Here is a 13,487-nt window from a genome sequence, read left to right on the forward strand (position 1 = left end):
CTAATGTGTCACTATTTAAAAAAAATATATAATGGTGACCAAGACTAAAATGGCCTATCCCAGGCAGTTGTCTAGAGGAATAAAGGGGGACCAATAAGAAGAAAGCTTAAAAGTATTAAAATGGTGCATGTATTCTAGAGTTTCCACTGTACCTTGCATGCTGCAGTAATGGGGGGGGTGGGGAAGAGCTGTGGGGGGAAGAGCTGTGGGGGCAGGGCAGCACTCATGCATTTATTTGCAGTGATTTGGAAATAGATTACCACCCTACAGTCTGGAATATAAAGTGTATGCATCAAAGATACTGCCTTTTGGATGAGATATTTAACGTTAAACTGAGAACCCATCTGCACCCTTAAGTGGACATAACCAGTCCCACGGGCACACTTTGTTGTAGGGCACGTTTTCCTACTGTTCTAGCCAGTATTCACCCCGACATCACTTCAGTTTTTACTTGAAGGTAAATGGGGTATTTGGTCTTTATTGCATTGCTGTTTTGTGGGAGCTTGCTGTGCGCAAATTGGCTGCTGCATTTCCTATGTTACAATAGCTACTGAGCTCTTTAAAAGTAGCTCATTTGAATGTAAAGTACTTCAGGACTTCCTGAGGTTGTGAAAGGCACCATATGAAAGCAAAGCTTTCTTTTTCTCTCTCCTTTTTAATGTTCCCTGTCCATTTGGCTGCAAAGTTTTTTTTTAAAAAAGGAAAATCTAAATTTTAAATGTGAACCAAGTTGCATGCAGGGAAAAGATGAAGATTTTTGTAGTGTTGGCAACATCCTATTGTGCAGCCCTCTGAGCTGAGGCAGAATGTGGTCTCTGTGCAATACCCTAGCTGTGACAGGGTGCTGGTCATATTGGCTCCTCCTTCCCCACTCCCCACCCTGTGCTGAGTCCCAAATGGGTCAGGAAGCAGTCATGTGCAATATGTTATTGCAACCCCTCTATCTGGATGAGGATGTGAAGTTGCAAGGAGGAAAGAAACTGTGTGCTCTATTCATCTGAATTTGTAGGGCTTAGTTGACAGGGATTTTGTTTATTTTGTTAAATAAAATGCACACATTACCTGAATGGTATCTTCTGTATTGTAGGTGGGTCAATTCATTGCAACCTGCTAGAGTAACCCGCTGGGGTGGCATGATCTCCACCCCTGATGCAGTTCTGCAAGCAGTCATTAAGCGGTCTCTCATAGACAGCGGGTGCCCAATGTCCATAGTCAATGATCTCATCGAAAACGCACATGAGAGGAACTGGCCTCAGGGCCTGGCCACTTTAGAGACTCGTCAAATGAACCGCAGGTACTACGAGAACTATGTAGCTAAACGAATACCAGGGAAGCAGGCAGTGGTGGTGATGGCGTGTGAAAACCAACATATGGGAGAGGACATGATCATGGAGCCTGGTTTGGTGATGATCTTTGCTCATGGTGTGGAGGAAATCTTTTAAAACAAACACAATGTGTTCCTTTTTGTTTGAATGAAGTTCATAATGAAAAGAAAGCAAGACTTGGCCTTGCCCTAACTAGAATATCTTCAGTGGAAAAAGAATTCTACAGAATCTTCACATCTATTTGCATTATGGACCATTTGACCAACGGCTTTTATGCAGCTCAAGAACTGGTGTAAAGGATGAGCTTGCAGCTCACAGAACATTTGTCACAACCATTGTTTTTTATTTATTCTTTCAAGATTAAAAGACTAAAGGCAAGAAGTACAGTTCTGATGCCCATTCCAGTTCTTGCTGCCACGTGAGAAAACTAACATTTGTGGCGCTATTTTACCTTACCGATAGTGGTTTGAGTTGTGCTCTGATACCTGATTTACATGTTTGTTTCTTTGCCTTGTTGCAAACAGAATAGTAATGGACAATATTTCTATTGTAGAAGCTGCTGCTACACTGTGGTTGAGTGTAGAATACAAAAGTGTTTCTGTGATCATTTTGGAGGGAAAGTCTTTTCAGGTTGCTCTGTTTGAGCAGAGCTCACAGACAAACTTAAAACAAATAGATTTTAGTCCTGTATGTACAATATGGCTTAATATCCACTAAAGTAATCAAAATGACTCTGATTTGCTGCAAACAAAAACTATGTTCAGGCATGATCAAAAAAGTTGTTTTTGGCAAAACCCAAGTGAGATGTGGGGTAATGTGTGAAACATGAATAATCACCTTGAAGTGTGGTTTACTAAGTAACCAGTCAGGCTGAGATGAATTGAATTTGCAACTGCTACAGGGCATTGCAATTGCATTCACCTTTTTTTGTTTTACTTTGAACCTGTGCTAATATTAATCACTTTAACCTAAATCCTACCTTCTTTTGGATTTGCCTTGAATTGAATTATTAAACTTGATGTCAAATGATCTCTGAACAGAGTTTTGTGCAAGAATGGCCAAAATTGGAGTGAGATGCCTCCAGTGGGGAAACAACAAAAAGATTGGCCTTTTTTGACCCTGTAACTAATCCTGCTTTTAAAATCCTGTAAGTATTTTATTGTGTGATGTAACCAGGATGCCATCTTGATTTTGAAACCGTCTACAGATACCTGAATATATGACTCTGTCTGTCTGTCTGTCTGTCTGTCTGTCTGTCTGTCTGTCTGTCTGTCTGTCTGTCTGTGTACGTATGAGAGAGAATCTTTTCATGTAAACTTCAAAAGTAACCCGGCTACTTTCTCCTGTGGATGGATGTTGAATGCATGTTTGCAGGCCACAAAACTACAATGAAGGCTGAGCTAGTAAAGGATTGCAAAAAAAAAATATGAATGAAAGGGATCCTAGAAAGCCTAAGTATAACATTTATATTTAAAAAAAACATTTAATTCACTTGGCTTTGTTTCAGTGGAACTGACTGAACTAGGTATCAGTACTTTGGTACCTGTACCTAATATTGGACATTTTAACTGACTGCAAATTATTAAATTTGATCGAAAGTAGCCAAGAATGATCAGACCGATTTGTCACTGGCAACAGGTTTAGAATGTGGTGCTTCAAGTCCTAACTTGATGAAGAGAGGGAAAATGCCGTTAATCTATAAATTCTAACTAGAACTCATGTCTGTACGTATTATTTTGATTAAAGTCTTGCTGTTTGACTGGGAATTTTTAATTTTTTTCCACAAATAGGTGAATTCTCTCCTTCAGCATTCAAAATTTTAAGTTTACAAAAACCCTTTGCAAGTGTGTAACATGGTTTAACTTTTGTTAGGGCTAGAAACTGGGTCTATGGTGTTGATTCAGTCCTGGGCAGTTTTTTTTAAAAAAAGCCGAGTTCAGATCCAGCAAATCTTTATCACAGTCCCTTGTGCAGTTCCCTATGCCTTTCAAATTGTAGGGAAATCTAGTCCATAGGTCTTGAATGTATATCATTTTTGAGCTCAAATCTAGGGTATATTGCTTAAGGTTTGTTTCAGAAGGATAACAATTACATTATTTATTTTGAGGTTAAGAGGACCTTCAGTGTTTGGACAACATGAAGGAATACTCTTTCTATTCAACTTGGGAGTGGACTCAGGAATGTCATAACACCCATCCAAGGAAGTGTCACCTTTTTTATTTTTCCATGGAATCCACTGAAGTGTCTAAACCTTGGGCCTCCTGGATTCTGAGAGTTTTCCAGCAAGCTAAAAGCTATTTTAATGTCTGATTTCTGGTTAATAATCAGTACAAATATTTTGTCCAGCATCATAAATGCTCTTGGAGGGCTTAAGATACAAATTTGTGCACCAAAGTTTGCAGTAAGTGACATGACTGTGACACTCCCTCTGCACATCCAGGGAATCCATCATGACCTTTTTTTTTCCCCCAGGCGACTGGTAATTTAACGTGCAAAGGTGCAGTAAGGGCTTTCCCCTCAAGTTTATTTTAAGTTTTAAACTAATTGATTTGCAACATGTCACACAGTCCCTTTTTGGATGTTTCCATTTGGATCTTGAGGTGGCTTGACGTTGCTAAGAAAAATGAAACTTCCAGCTTGGCTGGTTGGCCCTGGGCAGAAAGGTAGCTAGTATCTGGTCTGGTCCTGTTTTTTTTTTTAAATCATCTGTATATCTTTCCTGAAATTGTGTGACAAAAGTGACTTTGAGTGCCCTTGACTAAAATCTATCCAAATGCAGTCAGAAAGGATTTTTCTTTAAATCGCCTGGTTATGTGCAGAAAGCTATTGTAGTGATGACGGTGTTCACAAGCCTGCTTTCATTTAGTGCCAAGGATTCTGTATAATCGTAAAGGAGCTATTCCCATTTCCAGCTTTATACCCTTGACTTTGGGACTAAACAAAGCTACCTAAGAATATCCTCGTGGGGAAATAATGTGTCTTTTTTCAAAACAAAAATTCTCTCTGTCTCTCTGCATATCTCAAGAAGGAGCTAGTGGCCATTTGGTCCCAAATTGACATTCTACATTTATCAAGGGACATTTTTGATTGAGGGCATTCCAGGCAGGCTTATCTTTTGATTTTTTAAAATATATTTTTCAGTTATGGTCACTGCTTTTAAAACCTGTCAAGTGCAGTACCCTGATGTGTTTTGTCCCTCCATAACCAGAGGATGCTGAGGTCAACTATAATCTCTCCGGGTTGCTGCCCAGTCTGAGATTGACTACCTCTGCTCAGAGCAGAAATTTAAATTCTTGGTTACACTGGGGGAGAAGAGGGGTGGGTATCTTTTACCTAGCTTCTTGGAGCTTTAAAGTAACTTCCAATGCGATAGATGGAAAAGCAGAATTTGGCCACTGTGTTAATCCTCTCTGGAATATCGTCCTGCAGCAGCCGATTGGAATTGTTGTCTATTCGATAATATGCATAGAAAATCAAATAGTATTTTAGAAACTGTTATCTTGCAGTAAAACAAGCAAACTTGTATGAAGTGTTTTTTTTAATGTTGCTCCAGAAAACAATTCAGTACTTTTTTTTAAATTTTATAAAGCTATGTATTGTCTCAGTGTGTGTCTTTTTAAGGTGGACCTTCTGAGTACACAAGTTTTATTTTGTGATTGGCGAATGTTTGCAGTCCAGAATTGTCTCCTGTAGCTGATTAGTTGTGATGTATTTGAAAAGCTGTGGCACTTGGTATTAATGATGAACAAAACACTTTTCATAAATTATCTGTGAAATAAAACTCATACTATGTATTTGGTCTTTGTGTCTTTTTTTCTCCCCCCAACTTGCGCTGTCTGCGCATGTGCCAATCTTTATTTTCCTGTCTCACCACCTTGCTTCCAGCATGGTTTATCCTCCATTTTGCTCACAACCCTCAGCCAGGACGTTCTGTTCCAGCTGAGCACGGGGCTAATTGCATTCTGTACTACATTCTGGTACACAGTTTCAAATGTTTGTTTGCCCACCAGAGTGACATTGGCCGGTTAATTACATACCCGATGGGCTTGTTTGTCTTGTCAGATTGTTCTTGTAGTGTTCATCTGCAAAATGTGAGAGAGGTTTATGCAAAGTGGAGAATTGTACAGATGAATGCCAAATTAAACCTCTGCTTGGGCAGTACAAAATAAAACGTCAGTAGATGTGGTGATAGCTGCACCGAAATGTAGGAATGGAACAAAATAGCTGATCTCTATGCAAATTGGAAGCCAAAATAGATATTGGATATATGTCCAATCAGTTTAATAAAACAAATGGAATGCTGCAGTGCAAAATCAATACGCTTGAAAACTACTTTAAGGAAGTCCCTGCTTAAGTCAGACTTTACGTGGAGTACTGAGTCCAGTTTTGGTCCACAAGGCTTTTTTTGGGGGGGGGGGCGCGCGCAGGTGGTGGGAAATGTTTGCATACTCTTTGCAGTTCCAATGGCTGATCCTGTGCACTAACTTAAGAACTGAAAGTGGATGTTGTAAATCAAACAAAGGGTTTGCTGGAGCCATTTAGCAGATCTGGCAGCATTTGTGGCGAGAAATTAGAATTAATGTTTCAGGTCCAGTGATCCTTCCTTAGTCACTGGACCCGAAACGTTAATTCTGATTTCTCTGCAGAAGCTGCCAGACCTGCTGAGCTTTTCCAGCAATCTTTTGTTTTTGTGTGTTTTTTTTGTTGTTTTCTGATCCTCCACATTGTTGTAGTATTGGAGGTTTTGACTCTTTTTTTTTTTTTCTCTCGCTTCTCTGCTGCCACACTTGTGCATGCTGAGCTGACATTCCAAGGCCAGTGGTGTTCATGTGTTGGTCAATGGCTATCCCTTGCCTGTGGGTCATGATGGTGTCAAACTGTGGTCTCAGTTGTGAAAACTTCTCCAGACTGAGCAATGTTATGACATTTTGAAGGGTTGATTATACAAATTCTTGTCCTTGGATCTGTTGTATTTAAATAGTATTTGATGTGCTTCTGTAAAATAGACCTGACTACTGGAGTTTTGGAAATTTCCCAAAATAAGGCTTTGGTAATGAAAGTTAAATTTATACTTAACAGAAATTTGAAAATTCATTTTGTGCTCCCTAATAAGGAGTTTGTATTGTTCCTTTTTAAACAGTCTCCCAATTAGACTCCATTTTCCTTTTGTACTTAATGTAGCCTTAGAATATTAACTTCTAATTTGTGAAAAAGCAGACTTTCTGGTTTGAACTCATTTGAAGGTGTGCAGAAATATATCAAAAGCTTAAACAACCACTATTTGTTGTAATCCCTATTTGTTTTTTAAAGTTCCACAGAATTCTTCAAAAAGTATGCCAGATATTTGCTCTCACTCTCTTTCTTGCGTGCTCTCTCATCCTTTTGTGAATTGCTTTGTGGCGACCCCCCCACCCCCACCAATCTCTAACTTTCTACAATCCCCTATATCCTTCTGTATCTCTGTAACTAGGACTCTAGAGTTTGAGCTATAAGGAGAGGCTGAATAGGCTGGGGCTTTTCTTTTTCTCTGGAGTGTAGGAGACTGAGGGGTGACCTTTTCTATACAGGTTTCTAAAATCAAGGGCATGGATAAGGTGAATAGGCAAGATTTTTTTTTTCCTCCCAGGTTAGGGGAGTCCAAAACTAGAGGGCATAGGTTTAAGATGAGAGGGGAAAGATTTTTAAAAAGGACCTGAGGTGTAAAAGACAAAGACCAAATACTAACCTGAGGATGGGACATACATGGAATGAGCTGCCAGAGGAAGTGGTGGAGGCTGGTACTACACTTTTTTAAAAAGGGCAATGGGATGGGTATGTGAATAAAAAGTGTTTCGAGGGCTATGGGCCAAATGCTGGCAAATTGGGACTTGGCCATATTGGGATATCTAGTTGACGTGGACAAAATGGACCAAAGAGTTTGTTTCTGTGCTGTATGACTCTATCTCCTACAACACCCTACGCTCCTCTCTATCTCTAACTTCCTTCAGCCCCTACATCTACCCTGATCTGTAACCTCCTCAAGCCCTTATACCCCTCCTGATCTCCATCCCCTATGTCCCTCGCTTTCTCCATCACCTCCTCCAGCCCTTTAAAACCACCCCAAGATCTGTGTTCTTCAGCACCCACAACTTTAATGTCCACCACATAGGCAGCTGAAGGAGTAGCCACCACAGAGTCAGATGTACAGCATGGAAACCGACCTCTCTGTTTCCCATCCATGCCAACCACCTATCCTAAATAGATCTAACCTCATTTGTCAGCATTTGACCCATAATCCTCTAAACCCATCCTATTCATATCCCCATCCAGATGCCTTTTAAATGTTGTAATTGTACCAGCCTCCACCACTTCTGGCAGTTCATTCCATACGTGCACCAGGGTCTTGGGCTTTGGAATTCCTTATCCAAATTTCCATCTCTCTATTCCTTTTTACTTTACTTTTCCTGTCCCTTCTACTTCCTTCACTTGTCCCTAATATTGACTTTGGTGGCTTGGGTTAAATTTTGTATCATAATGTCCTTGCCCTGATCTTTATTGTTACACAGATTTGCTAGAAAATGTCAGTACGTGCAGATGTTTGGCCCGGACTAGATTGAATTTGATTGTGATTGTCTTTTTAGGTGATATATCTTCAGTAGATTCGATGATCTGGAGGTGCCAGTGTTGGACTGGGGTGTACAAAGTTAAAAACCACACAATGCCAGATTATAGTCCAACAGGTTTATTTGGAAGCACTAGCGTTCAGAGCGCTGCTCCTTCAGGTGGTTGTGAAGTATCAGATCGGTGGTGCCAGAATTTATAGTTTACAGTGTGATGTAACTGAAATTATATATTGAAAAAGACCTGGATTGTTTTAAGTCTTTCCTCTTTTAGAATGACCATGTTGGTTTCAGTTCTTTCTTATGTAAATCCCAGAACCTTTTTAAAAGTTACATTCTCAAGATGAGATTAGATTAGATTACTTACAGTGTGGAAACAGGCCCTTCGGCCCAACAAGTCCACACCGCCCCGCCAAAGCACAACCCACCCATACCCCTACATTTACCCCTTACCTAACACTACGGGCAATTTAGCATGGCCAATTCACCTGACCTGCACATCTCTGGACTGTGGGAGGAAACCGGAGCACCCGGAGGAAACCCACGCAGACACGGGGAGAACGTGCGAAGTCCACACAGTCAGTCACCTGAGGCGGGAATTGAACCTGGGTCTCTGACGCTGTGAGGCAGCAGTGCCACCCACTGTGCCACCGTGCTGCCCACAAATTGTACCAGCCTCCACCACTTCTGGCAGTTCATTCCATACGTGCACCAGGGCCTTGGGCTTTAACAATAGGTGCCATGTTGTCTCAGATAATGCATTGAAGGTGTGAGGTGCCCTGTGTGAGGCTGTCTGTGCCCCATGTTCAGACTGATTCTATTTCTAAAAAAGGGATTTACAGAATCTTACATGGGTTCATGCAGATTTTGAGCAAAATAAAATGTAATTTTGCAAGTACAAGTTCACCCCACAAACTTATGTGAGAGTGTGGGTGAGTGTAAAGGGTATAAGTGTGAGCATATGCAAGAGAGCTTGTGTATGAGTCCGTAGGATATGTGTGGTGTAGTGAGGTCACCTGTAGTGTGACATGAACCCAAGGTGTTGGTTGAGGCCGTCCCCTATCAGCCACTTTGCATTGTTGCCTGTCCCGAAGTCCACTTTGGATAGTCACCTGAAAGTCCGAGGTTGAATGTCCTGGATCGCTGAAGTGTTCTTGGAGTAGGAGGGAACACTCCTGTCTGTTGATTGTTGTGCGGTGCCCATTTCATCCCTTGCCGTAGCCTCTGCTCGGTTTCACCAATGTCTCATTCTTGGACACATGCATATCTATCAAGGATGGGCACCTCAGCACATCACTCTACCGCAAACCCACGGATAACCTCACGATGCTACACTTCTCCAGCTTCCACCCGAAACACGTTAAAACAGCCATCCCCGACACGTACACAGGATCTATTCAGATGAGGAGGAACATGACCGGCATTTGGAAGTACTCAAGGGTGCTCTCATAAGAACGGCCCACGATGCTCAACTCATCGACCACCAGTTCTGTCGTGCCACAGTGAGAAACTGTAATGACCTCCTCAGGAGACCGACACGAGCTGCAACTGACAGGGTACCCTTCCCAGGAGCTGAAAAACTATACCATATTCTTCGCAGCCTGCAACACATCATCAATGAGGATGAGCACCTCACCAAGACCTTCCCCACATCTCTGTTTCGTGCCTTTAAACAACCAGCAAACCTCAAACAGATCATTGTTTGCAGCAAACTGCCGGGCTTTCAGGACAACACCATACAACCCTGTCACAGCAGACACTGCAAGAAATGTCAGAGCGTTGACATGGATACCACCATTACACGTGAGACACCACCCACCATGGACACAGCATATACTCATGTGACTCTGCCAATGTTGTCTATCTCATAAGCTGCAGGCAAGGATGCCCTGAAGCATGGTATGTTGGTGAGACCAAATTGAGGCTATGGCAACAGATGAATGGACAGCGCACAACAATCAACAAACAGGAGTGTTCCCTCCCAGTCGGAACACTTCAGCGGTCCGGGACATTTGACCTCAGACCTTCAGGTGACCATACTCCAAGGTGGACTTCGGGATAGGCAATGATGCAAAGTGGCCAAGCAGAGGCTGATAACCAAGTTTGGTACTCACAGGGATGGCCTCAACTGGGATCTTGGGTTCATGTGACAACAGGTGACCCCACTGCAACACACACACACCTAGCAGAATCACATTTTATTTTGCTCAAAAACTGCTTGAATCCATGTAAGATTCTATTTCTATTTTTTAGAAATAGAATCAGTCTGAACACTGGGATACAGACAGCCTCACACAGGGCACCTTACACCTTCAATGCATTATTTGAGCTGACATGGCACCTATTATTGAAATTCACTTGAGAGTGTAACTTTAAAAAACAAGTTCTGGGATTTATGTATGAAAGAGCTGAAACCAACATGGTCACTCTAAAAGATGAGAGATTTAACAAACACTCCAGGTCTTTTTCCATATATAATTTAAGTTGCATCACACTGTAAACTTCTGCGATAAATTCTGTGTCTTACATTCTCATACTCCACAACCACCTGATGAAGGAACAGCGCTCCTAAAGCTAGTGCTTCCAAATAAACCTGTTGGACTATAACCTGGTGTTGTGTGATTTTTAGTTTCAGTAGATTCATACATGAAGAATGGACACTTAAGGTAAAGTGCTGCCATTCTTGGTGGAAGTTTGCTCCTCCTCCTTCCTGTAGGGCACTTTGTGAAACGAGTTTTGAGAAGATTTGTAGCTCAGGTTGAGGTTTTGGATGTAGGTTTGCTCGCTGAGCAGGAAGGTTCATTTCTAGACGTTTCGTTATCCTACTAGGTAACATCTTCAGTGGGCCTCAGGTGAAGCAATGCTGAAAATTCCTGCTTTTTATTTGTATGCTTGGGTTTCTTTGTGAAACCCAGCACTTTTGGTGAAGTGCTTGGTTGCCTGAACTGACTATGTGACTTGGTGTCCAATTTTGTTTGATCATGCCTGGTGAGTCATTTTTACCATTTTAACAATGTTGCATAAATCCAAGTTATTGTTGTTAGGGCAAAAAGTGCAATGTAACGTGTAACAATAGGGCAGGACAGCAGCAGGTTGATGCTAATTTTGAGGACCATAAGACATCAGATACTGAGGGTCATAGAATGTAAGAAAAAGAAGCGGAAGTAGGCCAAATGGCACTTAAATCTGCTTTACTATTCGGTAAGATCCCAACTAACTACCTGTCTCTACTCCTTTCGTGTCAGCTTCCCGTATCGTTCAATTGCCTGAGAAAAACAAAATTTGTCTACCCCAGCTGGAGTATTGAATTTTACAGAATCCCTACAGTGTGGAAACAGGCCCTTCAGCTCCAGAAGTCCACACCAACCCTCCGAAGAGTATCCCACACGAACCCATTCCTCTACATTTACCCCTGACTAATGCACCCAAGCTACACTATGGGCAATGTAACAAGGCCAATTCACCTAACCTGCACATCTTTGGAATGTGGGAGGAAACCCATGGAGACACGGGGAGAACGGGCAAACTCCACACAGACAGATAGTCACCTGAAGCTAGAATCAAACCCGGGTGTCTGGCACTGTGAGGCAGCAGTGCTAACCACTCTGCTGCCCCACAACATACCCAACAATTGAGCATCTGCAATACTCTGCAGCATTGATTCACAGCCTTTTGAAAGAAGAAACGTCTTCTCGTCCCAGATTAAACGATTAATATCATATTGAGAGAGTGTGGCCCATTTCCCCAACTAACAGAAACAACCACTTTGTGTCAACTCTGTCAACTCTCTTCAGAATCTCCATGTTTCAGAGCTATTGCCTTTCATTCTTCTAAACTCTAGACAGTATAGATCCAATTTACTCAGCCTCTTATCGGAAAATTCTGTCATCTCATTGTGCTTGGCAATGGAGATAAGACTGAGGTGTTGCACTAAGCAAACTGTCCCTGTGTAGAGCCTGTGTGGACAAGACTGATTGGCCTCCTTCTGTGCTGTGACTATTCTAAGATATTCCAGATGTGGTCTCCCCAAAGCCCAAAACTATTGTAGCAAGGTGACTTTATTCTTGTATTTGCCTGCTAATTTTTTTGTATTCCTTTGTACATGCACACATATCTCTGAACACTAACATTTAAAATCACTTTTTTTTTTGAAAATCTTCTATTCTGAAGACTAAAGTAAACAAAATTACACTTACACCTACATTAACCTCTATCTAACCACCCCACCCATTGCCCAATTACTTATCCTGTCCATAATGATTGTGTCTTCACAGCTTGCCTCCTGACCTAGCTTTATGCCATAACAGAACTTAGTTGTATTACTGTCTGTCTCATTGTCTAAGCTATTAATGTAAATTGTAAATAGCTGAGGCTGCATCACTGACACTACACTTAGAGTCACACAGTCATAGAGATGTACAGCAATGGAAACAGACCCTTCGGTCCAACTCATCCATACTGACCAGATATGCCAACGTAATCTACTCCAATTTGCCAGCAACAGCCCATATCTCTCCAAACCCTTCCTATTCATATATCCATCCAGATGCCTCTTAAATGTTGCAATTGTACTAGCCTCCACCATTTCCTCTGGCAGCTTATTCCATACACATACCACCCTCTGCGTGAAAATGTTGCCCCTTAGTTCTCTTCTATATCTTTCCCTCCTCACCTTAAACATATGCCATCTAGTGCTTCATCCACCCCAGGGAAAAGACTTTATCTATTTGTCCTATCCATGCCCCTCATGATTTTATAAACCTCTGCAAGGTCACCCCTCAGCCTCTGACGCTCCAGGGAAAACAGCCCCAGCCTATTCAACCTCTCCCTATAGCTCAAATCCTCCAACCCTGGCAACATCCTTGTAAATTTTTTCTGAACCCTTTCAAGTTTCACAACATCCTTCCAATAGGGAGGAGAACAGAATTGCACGCTATATTCCAAAAGTGGCCTAACCAATGCCTGTACAGCCGCAACATGACCTCCCAACTCCTGTAATCAATACTCTGACCAATAAAGGAAAGCATACCAAATGCCTTCTTCACTATCCTATCTACCTGCGACTCTACTTTCAAGGAGCTATGAACCTGCACTCCAAGGTCACTTTGTTCAGCAATATGCCTTAATGGTAAGGTCTTAAGTGTACAGGTCCTGCTAAGATTTGCTTTCCCAAAATGCAGAATTAAACTCCATCTGCCACTCCTCAGCCCACTGGCCCATTTGATCAAGATCCTGTTGTAATCTGGACAAACAGGAAGACAGCCAACGATCCGCATCCATGAACATCAACTAACCACGAAACGCCACGACCAGCTATCCTTAGTAGCCACACACGCAGACGACAAGCAACATGAATTCGACTGGGACAACACTACCATTATAGGGCAAGCCAAACAAAGAACAGCCAGGGAATTCCTAGAAGCATAGCACTCATCCACAAACTCCATCAACAAACAATCGACCTGGACCCAATATACCGGCCACGACAGCGGACAGCTGAAACTGACAACCAGAAGCGGCAGGGACAGGCCACTATAAATGCCGAAGGAAACACCACAGAAGC

The 13,487-nt window shown here is 42.0% G+C and overlaps 1 protein-coding gene across 6 annotated transcripts in view; it reads left to right on the forward strand.

Moving 5' to 3' along the window:
• The window catches only part of LOC122543206 (E3 ubiquitin-protein ligase NRDP1), an 84,464-nt gene that overhangs the window by 18,096 nt on the left and 52,881 nt on the right, over positions 1 to 13,487 (forward strand). For 4 of the 6 annotated variants that reach the window (XM_043681664.1, XM_043681666.1, XM_043681665.1 and 1 more), the window contains exon 6: positions 1,088 to 5,119. The exons of the other annotated variants lie outside the window; for them this stretch is intronic. In XM_043681664.1, coding sequence (XP_043537599.1) covers positions 1,088 to 1,442 — 355 coding nt within the window. In that variant the 3' untranslated portion in view covers positions 1,443 to 5,119. Of the gene's footprint in view, positions 1 to 1,087; positions 5,120 to 13,487 lie in introns of those variants that run through there. 6 annotated transcript variants of the gene reach the window in all.

Source organism: Chiloscyllium plagiosum, chromosome 42 (assembly GCF_004010195.1).
Source record: "Chiloscyllium plagiosum isolate BGI_BamShark_2017 chromosome 42, ASM401019v2, whole genome shotgun sequence".
In the NCBI taxonomy this organism is placed as follows: Eukaryota; Metazoa; Chordata; class Chondrichthyes; order Orectolobiformes; family Hemiscylliidae; genus Chiloscyllium; species Chiloscyllium plagiosum.